The sequence below is a fragment of the Cebus imitator genome, unplaced genomic scaffold (genome assembly GCF_001604975.1).
Source record: "Cebus imitator isolate Cc_AM_T3 unplaced genomic scaffold, Cebus_imitator-1.0 Scaffold102, whole genome shotgun sequence".
Taxonomy (NCBI): Eukaryota; Metazoa; Chordata; class Mammalia; order Primates; family Cebidae; genus Cebus; species Cebus imitator.
Genome location: NW_016107417.1, coordinates 1952134 through 1965303, shown reverse-complemented (window position 1 = coordinate 1965303; position 13170 = coordinate 1952134). Strand labels below are relative to the sequence as shown.

The window sequence follows — 13170 nt, the reverse complement described above, 5'->3', positions numbered from 1 at the left end:
AAAAAAAAAAAAAAAAGACTGCATAGTTTTTGATAATATGGATAGCTCATAATAGACTTAGACAATCCCCTTTTGTTAGAAAGTTAGATTTGTTGCAATAAACACTTCATACTTAAATCTTCTGTCACATCTCTGGTATTTCCTCTTCATCCTCCTTTCCCTCTTTCTTCCCTCCTGTGACATCCTGGGAGTATCTTGGGGGTGGTATGTGGGGGTTCCCTGGGTGACCCCTGGAGTCCTTCTATAGACAGTCATCACCACCATGACCACCTTGAAGAAGAACCTGGCTGACGAGGATGCTGTGTCTTGCCTGGTGCTGGGCACTGAGAACAAGGAGCTCCTGGTGCTTGACCCCGAGGCCTTCACCATTTTAGCCAAGGTCAGTGTCAGGTCTGGCCCTGGGCACACTGGGGACCCAGGCTTCATTCTCTCCCCATGCTCCACAGTTAGTTCTGGGTAATATGTATGTTCATTGTAGAAAAATTAGAAACTAAATAAGCATAAAGAAAGATGTATAGCCAAAAATCCTACCACCCATGGATGTATACTGTTAAGGTTGAGGCATAGGTCCTTCTAGACATTTTCATATTTAGACAGAGATATATAACTTTATGTAAATATTTATCTTTATAAAAGCAGTATAAGCTAGTTGTGGCGGCCCATGCCTCTAATCCTAGTGCTTTGGGAAGCCAAGGCAGGAGGATGGCTTGAGCCCAGGAGTTTGAGGCTGCAGTGAGCTATGATTGTGGCACTGCACTCCAGCCTGGGTGACAGAGTAAGACCTTGTCTCTAAAAACAACAAATAAATAAATAAGTAAAAGCAGGAGGATCATGTAACATGTTCTTTTCATGTAGCAGCATATCATCAGTGTCTTTCTATATCTGTAAAACCACCTGAACCTTTTGTTTTGTTTTGTTTTTTGTTTTTGAGGCAGAATCTCACTCTGTCACCCAGGCTGGAGTGCAGTGGCTCTATCTCAGCTCACTGCAACTTGCACCTCCCAGGTTCAAGCAGTTCTCATGCCTCAGCCATGTGCACCACCATGCCCAGCTAATTTTCGTGTTTTTAGTAGAGATGGGGTTTCACCATGTCGGCCAGGCTGGTCTCGAATTCCTGACCTCAAGTGATCTGCGCATCTCAGCCTCCCAAAGCATTGGGATTACAGGTGTGAGCCACCATACCTGGCCCCACATCAGCCTTTTTAAAGACCACACAATATCTATCATATAGAGGTACCATAATTTATTTACCATGCCACCTATTGTACATTTAAATTGTTTTTCATTTTTTGCCTGTTATACATTTAAATTGTTTTTTTGTTTGTTTTTTTTTTTGCTGTTAATACCAGTGCTACAAACTTCTTTACCCAAATATCTTTGCATGCTTGTTTGTTTGTTTGTTTTTGAGAGAGAGTCTTGCTCTGTTTCCCAGGCTGAAGTACAGTGGTACAATCTGAACTCACTGCAACCTCTACCACCTGAGCTCAAGCAGTCCTCTAACCTCAGCTTCTCAAGTAGTTGGGACCACAGATGCAGGCCACCACGCCCAGCTAAGTTTTTGTACTTTTGGTGGAGACAAGATTTCACCATGTTGGACAGGCTGGTCTCTAACTCCTGAGCTCAAGCCATCCACCCACCTCAGCCTCCCAAATGCTGGGATTACAGTCATGAGCCACCACATCTGGCTGCATGGTTGTTTAAGTACTTCCTTAGAATGCAGTCTTAGAAGTGGCATCGTTTAGTCAAAAGGCACAGACTAAAAGGCTTTTGCTAAATGTTGCCCCCTCCTGAAAAACTGTATGAGTTTAAACTGGGTATGAGTGAGGAGATTGGGACTTTAGACCAGGCATTCATTCAGAGGAGTTACTGTCAGGGCAGGGAGGGACGGGGACTCCAGAGAGATTGGAGTGTTTGCGCCTCTTTTTTGCAGATGAGCCTTCCCAGTGTCCCCGTCTTCCTAGAGGTTTCCGGCCAGTTTGATGTCGAATTCCGGCTTGCCGCGGCCTGCCGCAATGGAAACATCTATATTCTGAGAAGGTAGCCACATCTCTGGTCTCTGGGGCCGGGAGGAACACCTCAGAAAACTGAGGGCTTCAGAGGCTTGCATGATCAGAATGGGCTTTAAGGCTGGAATTTGGAAATGTAAAGAGCTGAGAACTTCATGAAGGAGGCTGAGCCCACAAGCACAGGGAGGCTACCTGTAGGTTTGTGAGATGGGGGCTGGCAAAGTCAGAGACTAGGCTGAGTGACTGCAGTACGGGAGTGATGTGATCAGAAATGAGAAGATAGGCCAGGTGCGGTGGCTCATGCCTATAATCCTAGCACTTTGGGAGGCCGAGGAAGGCAGATCACCTGAGGTCAGTTCAAGACCAGCCTGGCCAACATGGTAAAACTCCATCTCTACCAAAAATATAAAATTAGCTGGGCGTGGTGGCGCGCACCCCTAGCCCCAGCTACTTGGGAGACTGAGGCAGGAGAATCACTTGAACCCAGGAGGTAGAGCTTGCAATGAGCCGAGATCACACCATTGTACTCCAGCCTGAATAACAGAGCAAGACCCTGTCTCAAAAAAAAAAGGAAATTGATGGGAGGAAATAAAATAATTTCCCATATTTGTTACTTTCCAGGGTATATGACACTTGCTTATGCATTAGTTTAACATCACATATAACATGCATTTTTTTAATTCAAGAAATATTCATTTAGCATCTACTATGCATTACGCAGTGTGTGGTATTAGGGATATACTGATGAACAAGATAAATATGCTCCCTGTCCTCATGGGGAAGACAGATGTTTTGAAGTCAAGAAACCAAGATATTACTAAAAATTGGATGAGTGCTATGGAGAAAAAATACAAGCTCAATAGGGAAAAATAATGGGTAAGGATGATCAGGAACACCTGTCTGTGGAGGTGGCTTGAAGGTTAAGAAAAAAGCAATTGGCCAGGCGCAGTGAGTCACGCCTATAATCCTAGCACTTTGGGAGGTCAAGCCAGGCAGATCACCTGAGGTCAGGAGTTCGAGACTAGCCTGACAAACATGGAGAAACCCCATCTCTACTAAAAATACAAAATTAGCCAGGTGTGGTAGCACATGCCTGTAGTCCCAGCTACTGAGGAGGCTGAGGCAGGAGAATCGCTTGAACTCAGGCGGTGGAGGTTGTGGTGAGCCAAGATCGCGCCACTGCACTCTAGCATGGGCAACAAGAGCGAAACTCTGTCTCAAAAAAAAAATAGAAGGAAGCAGTTGTTGAGAAAGTGGGAGAAGAGTGTTGTAGGGAAACTCAAAGAGGGAAAGACATTGGCATGTGCTTCTCAAGTAGGGAGGAATTAACTGTACTTTCTGCATAAGGGAAACTAAAATTGAGAGGCCAGTAAACTAAAACTGCATTGACACAGGGCAAAGCTCTTCATCCTTTTCTCATAAGTTAGAAACTGCCTAAGTCCACTTGTCCTGGCTAGTCCAGCCTTAGGTAAACTCGCTGAAAACTCTGTTAAATGCCAGATGATCATACAAGCCACCATAGTAAAGGTCGGAGGAAGACAGAGTAGGAGAACACACTTGATGTTTTCTAAGGCCACACATTTACTAAGGTGGCAGAGGTGGAAATAATCCCAAGGTCATCTGCTTTGGGGCCAATGTTCCTCCCAGGTGAGTCCATAGGGTTTAGAAAGAGGAGGATCAGCCATGGAAGTGGAGAGAGGATTTCTCGGGGCCGGACAATGTGTCATTTATTCCACAGAGACTCCAAGCACCCCAAGTACTGCATCGAGCTGAGCGCCCAGCCTGTAGGACTTGTCCGAGTACACAAGATCCTGGTGGTGGGCAGCACCCAAGACAGCCTGCACGGTTTTACCCACAAGGTGCAGCCCCCAGGAAGCAGCAGCCCCTCCATGCCTATGTCCTCAGCACCCCCTTGGCAAGACAGCCCTCTGGCTTCCCCACCCCAGAAACCCTTCTTTCCACTGTAAGCCCTGAGCCCACCACAGACACTGGCTGTTCCCTGCCAGGGGAAGAAGCTGTGGACAGTGCAGATGCCTGCAGCCATCTTGACCATGAACCTCCTGGAGCAGCATTCCCGGGGCCTACAGGCCGTCATGGCTGGGCTGGCCAATGGAGAGGTCCGCATTTATCGCGACAAGGCCCTGCTCAACGTCATCCGCACCCCGGTGAGCCCCATCTCCGGCATGTGCCGCTTATTCCTCCTTGCCGTAGTCACCTCTGGGGCTTCTTAGCTGCCTCTCCTGACCATACATTGATGCATTTCAAAAACATTTGTAGACACCGGGTGTACTTGCTCACACCTGTAATCCCAACACTTTGGGAGGCCAAAGTGGGCAGATCACCTGACGTCAGGAGTTCAAAACCAGCCTCACCAACATGGCATAACCCCATTGTTACTAAACATATAAAAATTAGCCAGGCATGGTGGTGCATGTCTGTAATCCCAGCTACTCAGGAGGCTGAGGCAGGAGAATCACTTGGACTGGGGAGACGGAGGTTGCAGTGAGCCGAGACTGCACCATGGCACTCTAGCCTGGGCAACAGAGCGAGATCCTATGTTAAAAAAAAAAAGTGTGTTGAGCACCTCATATGTACAAGTTACCATATTGGTGTGGGAGGAGGTGTCCTTGTTTTCAGGAGGCTTGCAGTCTAAGGAAACAGCCATCCAGAGGCACAGCAAATTTAAAAGCAGGGCCAACTAAAGCCGAGCAAAGTACTAAAAAGCACAGAGGCAGCTGAGTGACAAAGAGTAGGGGGTGAGATAAATGGGGATGGACTTCATGGGATACTTCACAGAACAAGTGACAGTTCAGCTGGACCTCACAATAGAATAGTAAATTCAAAGTATGTCACAAGTGAGGCCCGGGCCCAGTGGCTCACACCTATAATCCCAGCACTTTGGAAGGCCAAGGCAGGTGACCACAGCTCTAGACCAGCCTGGCCAACATGGTGAAACCCTGTCTCTACTAAAAATACACAAATTAACTGGGTGTGATAGCACAACGCCTGTAATCCCAGCTACTCCAGAGGCTGAGGCAGGAGAATTGCTTGAACCCGGGAGGCGAAGGTTTCAGTGAACTGAGATCACTGCACTCCAGCCTGGGCCACAGAGCAAGACTCCATCTCAAAACGAAAACAAAAACAACAAAAATAAATAGCTGAGCATGGTGGTACATGCCTATAATCCCAGCTACTGAGGAGGCTTTGGTAGAACCGCTTGAACCCGAGAGGCAGAGGCTACAGTGAGCCAAGATTGTACCACTGCGCTCCAGCCTGGGCGATGGAATGAGACTCCACCTCAAAAATAAAAATAAAAGTATGTCACAAGTGAAACGTGTGTATGTGTGCATGTGCACCTGTGTGTGTAAATTGTCCCCTATCACAATATAAAATTTGAAAACAACTGGCTTGGGCCATAGGTGCTGGGAGAGCCAGTGGTCTGCTGGTTGAAAGAAGGGTAAAGAGGAGAGAACCGACGGAAAAGGCAGGTTGGAGTCAAATGTGGAAGGTCTTCAGTGTCCTAACAAAGAGGACAAAAGCCATTGGAGGTTTTCTAGCAGAGACCAGACATATTTGTGTTTTTGAAAGGCAGCAAAGTCAGATTGCAAAGGGCAGACTGGGGTGAAAGACCAGAAGGACGAGGCTGGGAAACCTATTAGGAGATTGACCCCAAAAGTGAGGGCTAGTGATATTTGGTCTCGAACTGTGGTAGTGAGTTTGGAGGGGAGATGAGAAATATAGAAAATATTTCAGAGGCAGCGATGCCCCAGGACTATCTCTTATCACTTCTCACCTATTACATCTGGGCTCTTGCTTTCCTCTCCAAGATAGTTCCCCAACTAAACTCCGATGTTTCCACGTAGGATGCAGTGACCAGCCTTTGCTTTGGCCGCTATGGGCGGGAGGACAACACCCTCATCATGACCACACGAGGTGAGTAGAGTCAGACCTGTTAAGGGCTTTGGAGTCAGGACTGAAGGGGCATGCTAGCTTCTGGGGAAAGAGGAGGAGGTGGGTATGAAGCATGCGTGGACCTGGGTGTGGAAAGCAAGGTGTACAGATATGTCCTTCCAGCGTTAGGCTTCCACGGGACAGCTCATCAGATATCTACCCAGCGACTGGGTCCTGGGCTGGATTCTATCTCTCTAGTTCTCCCAGCATCCCCAGTGCCTGCCACAATGCCAACAACATCCCAGTACTCCACAAATAACTGCTGAGTGGATTAATGAATTAATGATGGGAGGCTATTAAGATACACTTCATTCCTTCCAGAAACAGTCTCATTTGGAAGACAGATGTGTACAGAAACAGCTCTATATGAGGCAAATTGGGGAAGAAAGAGTGGGAATGTGGGAAAGAACTGGGGAGAACAAATCTATTTCCACTGTCCACTTCCCTAGGCGGCGGACTGATCATCAAGATCCTGAAGCGTACAGCAGTGTTTGTAGAGGGAGGAAGTGAGCTGGGTCCCCCACCAGCCCAGGCCATGAAACTCAATGTGCCCCGAAAGACCCGGCTTTATGTGGATCAGACACTGCGAGAGCGGGAGGCTGGCACCGGTAGGACTCAGACTGGGTCCTTTCTCTTCTTCCTCCTCCATAGCAAAGCTGAGGGAATGTTGCGCAGCCACCCTGCACACTGGGAGGAAACCTCGGCCAATTAGGCAGGTCACGTGGCTCTGGAAATCGAGGGACAGCCTAGGAGGTACACCTTGCCTGCAATCACTGTTCCTCAGGGTGGAAGATGCTCTGGGTGACGGCAAGAGCCTTAGAATTCAGGGAAGGGAGCAGTCACTTCCAAATGCAGGAATTATCATGAGGAAAGGAGAATTTTGGCCAGGTACAGTGGCTCATGCCTGTAATCTCAACACTTAGAGAGGCAGAGGTGGGAGGACAGCATGAGCCCAGGAGTGCAAGACCTGCTTGGGCAACATGGTGATATTTCTTTCTCAAAAAAAAAAGGGAGAGAGAGAAAGAAAGAAAAGTAGAAATTGACTATGTCGTCTTGTCCAGTTTTTCCTGTTCATTTGTTTATTCGTTCATTCATTCATTATTCAGTACCTATGATTACACCAGGCTTTGTGCCAGGTGCCTTTAATTAGAATAGTCCCTACCGGCCAGGCGCAGTGGCTCACACCTGTAATCCCAGCACTTTGGGAGGCCGAGGTGGGCAAATCATAAAGTCAGGAGTTCAAGACCAGCCTGGCCAAGACAGTGAAACCCTGTCTCTAGTAAAAATACAAAAATTAGCTGGGCGAGGTGGCAGGCACCTGTAATCCCAGCTACTCAAGGAGGCTGAGGCAGGAGAATCACTTGAACCCAGGGGGCAGAGGTTGCAGTAAGCCAAGATAGTGCCACTGCACTCCAGCCTGGGTGACAGAGTGAGAGTCTGTCTCAAAAAATAAAAAAAAAAGAATAGTCCTTACCTTAGGAACTTGGTCTGCCTGGCCAACTTCATGTTCAGGTATAGAAGGGGTTTCTGCAAAGAGCTTTTGGAGCACACGAAGTAAGGACTTCTGCCTGGGAAGCTTGGGAAAGGCTTTAGAGTGAGGTGATTTTGGGCTTTACCCTAAAAGATGATTGCCAGACTCCATCAGGGCAAGGCAGGGTAATGTAGGCAGAGGCACAGGGCGTTGACCTGGAATCAAGAGAGCAGGCCGGGCACAGTGGCTCATGCGTGTAATCTCAGCACTTTAGGAGGCTGAGGCAGGCAGATTACCTGAGGTCAGGGTTCATGACAAGCCCGACCAACATGCTGCTAAAAATACAAAATTAGCTGGGCATGGTGGCACGTACCTGTAATCCCAGCTACTCTGGAGGCTGAGGCAGGAGAATCACTTGAACCCAGGAAGTGGAGGTTGCAGTGAGCCGAGATCGCATCACTACACTCCAGCCTGAGCAACAAGAGCGAGAGTCTGTCTCAAAGAAAAAGAAAATGTACAAAGTCTAATAAAATTGTGAAACTATCTTCAAGAACAGAAAAGACCACCTTCAAGAATGCTTAAGTGGAGAGATATATCAAGTTGTAGGATGGGAAGACCTAATGCTGTAAAGCTGTCGATTCTTCTGAAATTAATTGAGAAGCATGGCAAAGTTGCAGTTAAAATCCCAGTGGGGTTTGTTTTAAGGACATGGCCAGTTGATTCAAAGAGTAAACCCAAGAAGTTTGAGGAAAATAAGACTGAGGAGACTTACCCTATCAGGTAGCAAAATGAACTCAAGCTGTGGGAATCAGCAGCTGTGGTGTGGATGTAGAAATAGACACAGAGAGCAGAGGCAAGTCTAGGAAGTCCAGAAACAGACCCTGAACATGTGGAAAGTCAGAGTGTACAAAAGGTGTTATTTTGAATTGGCAGGGAAACGTGAGACTGTCCAAAAACACAGAATAGGACAACTTGCTTCTAGAAAAGAAAATTAGACCTTTTATTCATACCAGCCACAAAAATTAGTTCTGGATAGATTAAAAATAAATTGTAGGTCTGGGCACGGTGGCTCACGCCTATAATCCCAGTACTTTGGGAGGCTGAGGCGGACGAATCACGAGGTCAGGAGTTCGAGCCTGGCCAACATGGTGAAACCCTGTCTCTACTAAAAATACAAAAAACAGCTGGGCATAGGAGCAGGTGCCTATAATCCCAGCTACTTGAGAGGCTGAGGCAGGAGAATCGCTTGAACCTCATCCAGTTTTGCCAGAGGCTGGGCTCTTTCCCACCTCCCCAGTTCCTTCAGACCCCTCCCGCAGCACCTTCCTCTTGCACCCTCCCCACAGCAGCCTGAGCAGGAGCGCCCCCTGTTCCTGCCTCCTCCCTGCCACCCCCCACCTCCACCGCCAGCCTCTGCCCCTTCTCTGCAGCCATGCACCGGGCCTTCCAGACAGACCTCTACCTGCTGCGCCTGCGGGCTGCCCGCACCTACCTGCAGGCCCTTGAGTCCAGCCTGAGCCCCGTGTCCGCAACAGCCCGGGAGCCACTGAAGCTGCACGCCATGGTGAGCATCTGGGTCAGGGTGGAGTCAGGCCAGGGGGGCAGAGGCTGGGGTGCACGGGAACCCCCCCTGCCATATAGCTAAGCCCCAGAGCTGATTCCAAGCCAACTCAGCCCGTGCCCCCCATCACCTTCCCACAGACCCGGGGACTGAGTCTCATGTTCTCCTTTGTGAGAGTTGCCCTCACCTTCCTGCCCTCCTGTGCCGCCTCTTCCCTCAGCTGGCCATGTGGTGGGACACTCTCCAGCTCCCCGTTCCATGTTGTGCCTCAGACAGGCCCCCAGAGTAGTCACATGGGGACATTTCTTCCCAGGAACCTGGAGGGATCCCTACAGCTATGGTACAGGAAAGAAGGCTGTCACTTTGGTAACATGTTAGGACTGCCTGATACAGGGAAGGGGCCATCCCGACCTGACCCGTAGGCACCGAGACTAGCACAGGCACAAGGAGAGGAGTCCACAGGCTCAGACGCAAATGAGCTTAGGGTCAGCAAGCCTCCGACCAGCTCCAAATGGGTCCCTGAGGTATGGCATCTGACCCAACCGGGCTCCGATTTCTCTTTTCCTAAAGACAGTGGATAGATGCAGAGGAGGACGAGGCTACAAGGTGACTCGAGATCGAGAGAACAATGAAATCATCAAGGCTACCCTAGGATGAGAGTGGGAGGTGAAATAGGCAGGGGTTGGGGTGAGGGGCTCAGGTGGGAGTCGGGGCCTGCAGTGCCACACTGTATGACCTCCCTCAGGCTCTCACCCTCTCTGGCCTCTTCTGATCCCTGTGTTCCATCTGGTCTTCTGTGTGTGTGGGGCCAGATTTAGTAGGAGGAGGGGATATGAGGGCATTAGTGGAAGGCAGGCAGGGCACACTGTACTTTGCACCCAAGGCTGCCAGGTCCTAAGGGCTTTCTCCACCTGCCTCCTCCACAGGTTCAGGGCCTCGGCCCCACCTTTAAGCTCACACTTCACCTGCAGAACACCTCGACAGCCCGTCCTATCCTGGGGCTGCTGATCTGCTTCCTGTACAATGAGGCGCTCTATGCCCTGCCCCGGGCCTTCTTCAAGGTACTAGACTCTCCTCACTTAGAAACAGAGTAGAAAAGGCCAGGGTAGGGGGCCAGTGAGATGCCCCCAGAGCCCCAGCAGGTCAGGGTCAGAGCGTGCGGGTGGCTGGGAGGTGGCCAGCAGACTTACTCTCCCACCACAGACCAGGCCAAGGCCCCAGTAGGGGCCTCTGGAGGGAGCACCCAAGCCCCGCCTCTGCTGCTCTTCTTGCAGCCTGTGAGGGGTCTCCAGAAGCCACATAGAAGGTGCTGGGAAAACCGCCAGAGCCTGAGCCCCAGCCCCAGCTACACCTCCCAGAAGCCTGTTGGAGGCTGGCGGATCCCAGAGCCCACCCTGCCTCCCAGCCGCTCCTGCAACACAAACAGGAGCCTCTATGCCCCAAAGAACATCGCCCAGAGAGTGAAGGGCCTGGTTTTCCCCCAGGGCCCAGGTCTGACCCCAACTTGGGAGACCCCAAAACAGAGAGACTGGAATATGCAGTAAACAGCCCCAGACTTGGTGGAAGTCTAGACATTAGGTTTCTTCACTCACTGTGTGGCCCTGGGACATTTACTTCCCCACCATACCTGCATCCTCCTCTACCCAGCAATTGTCCTGCCCACCCTGCAGGGGCGCTGAGGCTCAGCAGAGACTGCAGGCCTGAATGCACTTGGGAATGTGCCAAACACTGGCATGTGGGCTGGTTTCCTTACTTCTTTGTCCCCAAACATAGGTACCCTTGCTGGTGCCAGGGCTCAGCTACCCTCTGGAGACCTTTGTGGAGAGTCTCAGTAACAAGGGCATCTCAGACATCATCAAGGTAGGTCCCACACCTGTACCACATGGAGGGAGAGCGGGACCCTGGGGAGGACAGTAAGGGTGAGCTCCCAACAAAGCCCTTGAGGGGCTGCCGGGTGGGGATGGGAGTATCTGCACAGTGGAGCCCTGTGGCCAGCGCAGACCAGGCAAGGGGTCAGGGGTGCGTGCCCCCTGCTGCCATGGTCACTCCTCCATAGGTGCTAGTCCTTCGAGAAGGCCAAAGCGCACCCCTGCTGAGTGCCCACGTCAACATGCCCGGGAGCGAGGGGCTGGTGGCCACCTGAGCCCTGGGCTGCTGTGAAAGCCCCTGAGGAATCAGCCAGGGAGAACTGGGCAGGTTCAGTGGCCCCAGGCCCACTCCTCATGCAGCAGCACGCTGGGGTGACAGCTTGTCTCCCCTCTCCTAAGCACCCCCTTTCTTACACCCCCACCACTGGGCCTATAGTAGCAGTTAGTGAGTACCCTAAGCGGCTTGACTCCTCCTTCAGGACCAACCAGGCATTGGTCCACTGAGCTCCTGCTACGCCCTCCTCCTCCCCAGCCTTTTCAGAAACCACCCGGGCTTGGAACAGAGCTCTGAAGTGGTCAAAGTGAGATGAGCAGGACAGGCCCAGTCATTCTCCACTGCCACATCCCTCATGCACATCACTCGTCTCCCGCTGCAGGCCAAGGCCAAAACTGGGCTAGGCCTGGCCAGGGAAATCAGCAGCTCTTCTTAGATGAGATTGTGCCTCCTGTTGCTCCCTGGAGATCCAGAGGCTAGGCTGCAGCCTGCTCAGCTTGCAGGCAAAACACATGCTCTCTTCTCTCCTGACAGCTGAGCAAGCCCAGGGAATAGCCCTCCTCTCTCCAAGAAACTTCTCTGAAATCTTAGACTCAGCTGTTCTTAGGCCTATGATGGTGCACAAAGGTTGTCCAGGGAGAAGGGGGTGTAGGAGGGCAGATGGTGCCCCACAGGGAGCTGGTGGCTTCAGCCCCACTAGAGCTCCTAGAGATCACATAGCAGCTGCTCCTGATGGGGATGCTTATGCCCAGAAAGGAGAGGCAGGAGAGGAGCGAGACAGAGCAGAGCCAGGGCCAGGCGCACCAGGAGAGGCGTTTCTGGGGCTTTGGGGAAGTGCCACAGGAGGCAGAAGTCCAGAACTGCCCATATAGATACCTTCTATGTCCTGGAGCCCAAATCAGTCATGTAAGTGGGAAGTTCCCAGGACAGTGGCCATATCGTGGGAATGAGCAGGAAAGGCTGGGCCCATAGGTGTTTAATAAAGCTGACGACTGAACAAAGGCCTGTGCTGAGACCCACAGAGCCGGCCTAAGCTCCTGGCTAGTCTGCCTGGCCCACCTCACAGGCCACCCTGAGCTCTGCTCCCTAAAAACCTGCATCTTCCCCTGCCTGCCAAGGTGCACCCTGCAGTGTGATGCACAGCTCAGGCTTTTAGGAAGTCACCAGATCCCTCTGGGCTTCAGTCTCCCACATGTAAAATAAGGCGGTTTGACCAGATTGTTCCTAAAACTCTTTCACCTCTAATACACTGTGAGCTTGGCAGCCCCTCTGGAAGAAGGAGGAGTTGACTCCAGAAAGCTGACACTTAACCAGAGTAACTGCAGAGCTTTTGCCCTTGAGGCTAAGGGCCCCAGGCTGACTGCCACTGGCAGCAGCAGCCACTGTGCCCAAGACAAGGGGACCGAGGTGATGCAGCCCACGACCCACTCCTGTGCCTCCAGGGGATGCATCTGAAGTCAGGCTAAAAGAAGCAAGGGACTCTGCAGTGCGTGGCCACTTGCAGACACAGACCAATTGGGTCAGGATGGCAGAGGGTTTCTAGATAAAGCCTGCTGAGCCAGAGCTGGAACAAGCAGGAGTTATAACCCAGAATTGGAAAGACCTGGGGCAGAGGGAGTGTCGCTGTCAGATTTCAACTTAACCTGAAGAACTTAGCAGAGACAGAACGGCCTGCCCTAGAAAGTGATGAGCCCCTTGTTGCTGGAGCTGTGCAAATGGCGGCTGCACTATCACATGGCAGAGTCACAGGATGGGACAGATGACCAGATGATCCCTTTCACCCCAATCAGGCTATGAACTTCCAGAACTGGGAACAAAAAAGTCTGATCTGGGTTCTCATCATAGCTATTTCTGAGGATGAAATGGGAGACCTATGCCCAGCACTGATACCAGTTTATATAATGTAATGCTCTGAACCTACCACTAAGAAACATGAACCGCACCATGTGGACAGTGTGTTCACAGAGCCACATGAAGCAAGAAACAGTGCCAGGTGCCCGGCGCACACACTAGAGAGAAGCTGCAGACATCAGGACAAG

At 50.9% G+C, this 13170-nt stretch overlaps 1 protein-coding gene across 6 annotated transcripts in view; it reads left to right on the top strand.

Annotated features, from left to right (window-relative positions):
* BBS1 (Bardet-Biedl syndrome 1) overlaps positions 1-11623 on the top strand; it is an 18799-nt gene extending 7176 nt beyond the window's left edge. For 4 of the 6 annotated variants that reach the window (XM_017537048.2, XM_017537047.2, XM_017537051.2 and 1 more), the window contains 10 exons: positions 248-379; positions 1931-2037; positions 3745-3865; positions 4013-4171; positions 5870-5939; positions 6407-6565; positions 8859-8992; positions 9916-10050; positions 10763-10849; positions 11046-11623. In XM_017537048.2, coding sequence (XP_017392537.1) covers positions 248-379; positions 1931-2037; positions 3745-3865; positions 4013-4171; positions 5870-5939; positions 6407-6565; positions 8859-8992; positions 9916-10050; positions 10763-10849; positions 11046-11132 — 1191 coding nt within the window. In that variant the 3' untranslated portion in view covers positions 11133-11623. Of the gene's footprint in view, positions 1-247; positions 380-1930; positions 2038-3744; positions 3866-4012; positions 4172-5869; positions 5940-6406; positions 6566-6608; positions 7159-8858; positions 8993-9915; positions 10051-10762; positions 10850-11045 lie in introns of those variants that run through there. The other 2 variants (XM_017537049.2, XM_017537052.2) reach the window with 2 other exon arrangements.
* Positions 11624-13170: the final 1547 nt, after the last annotated feature.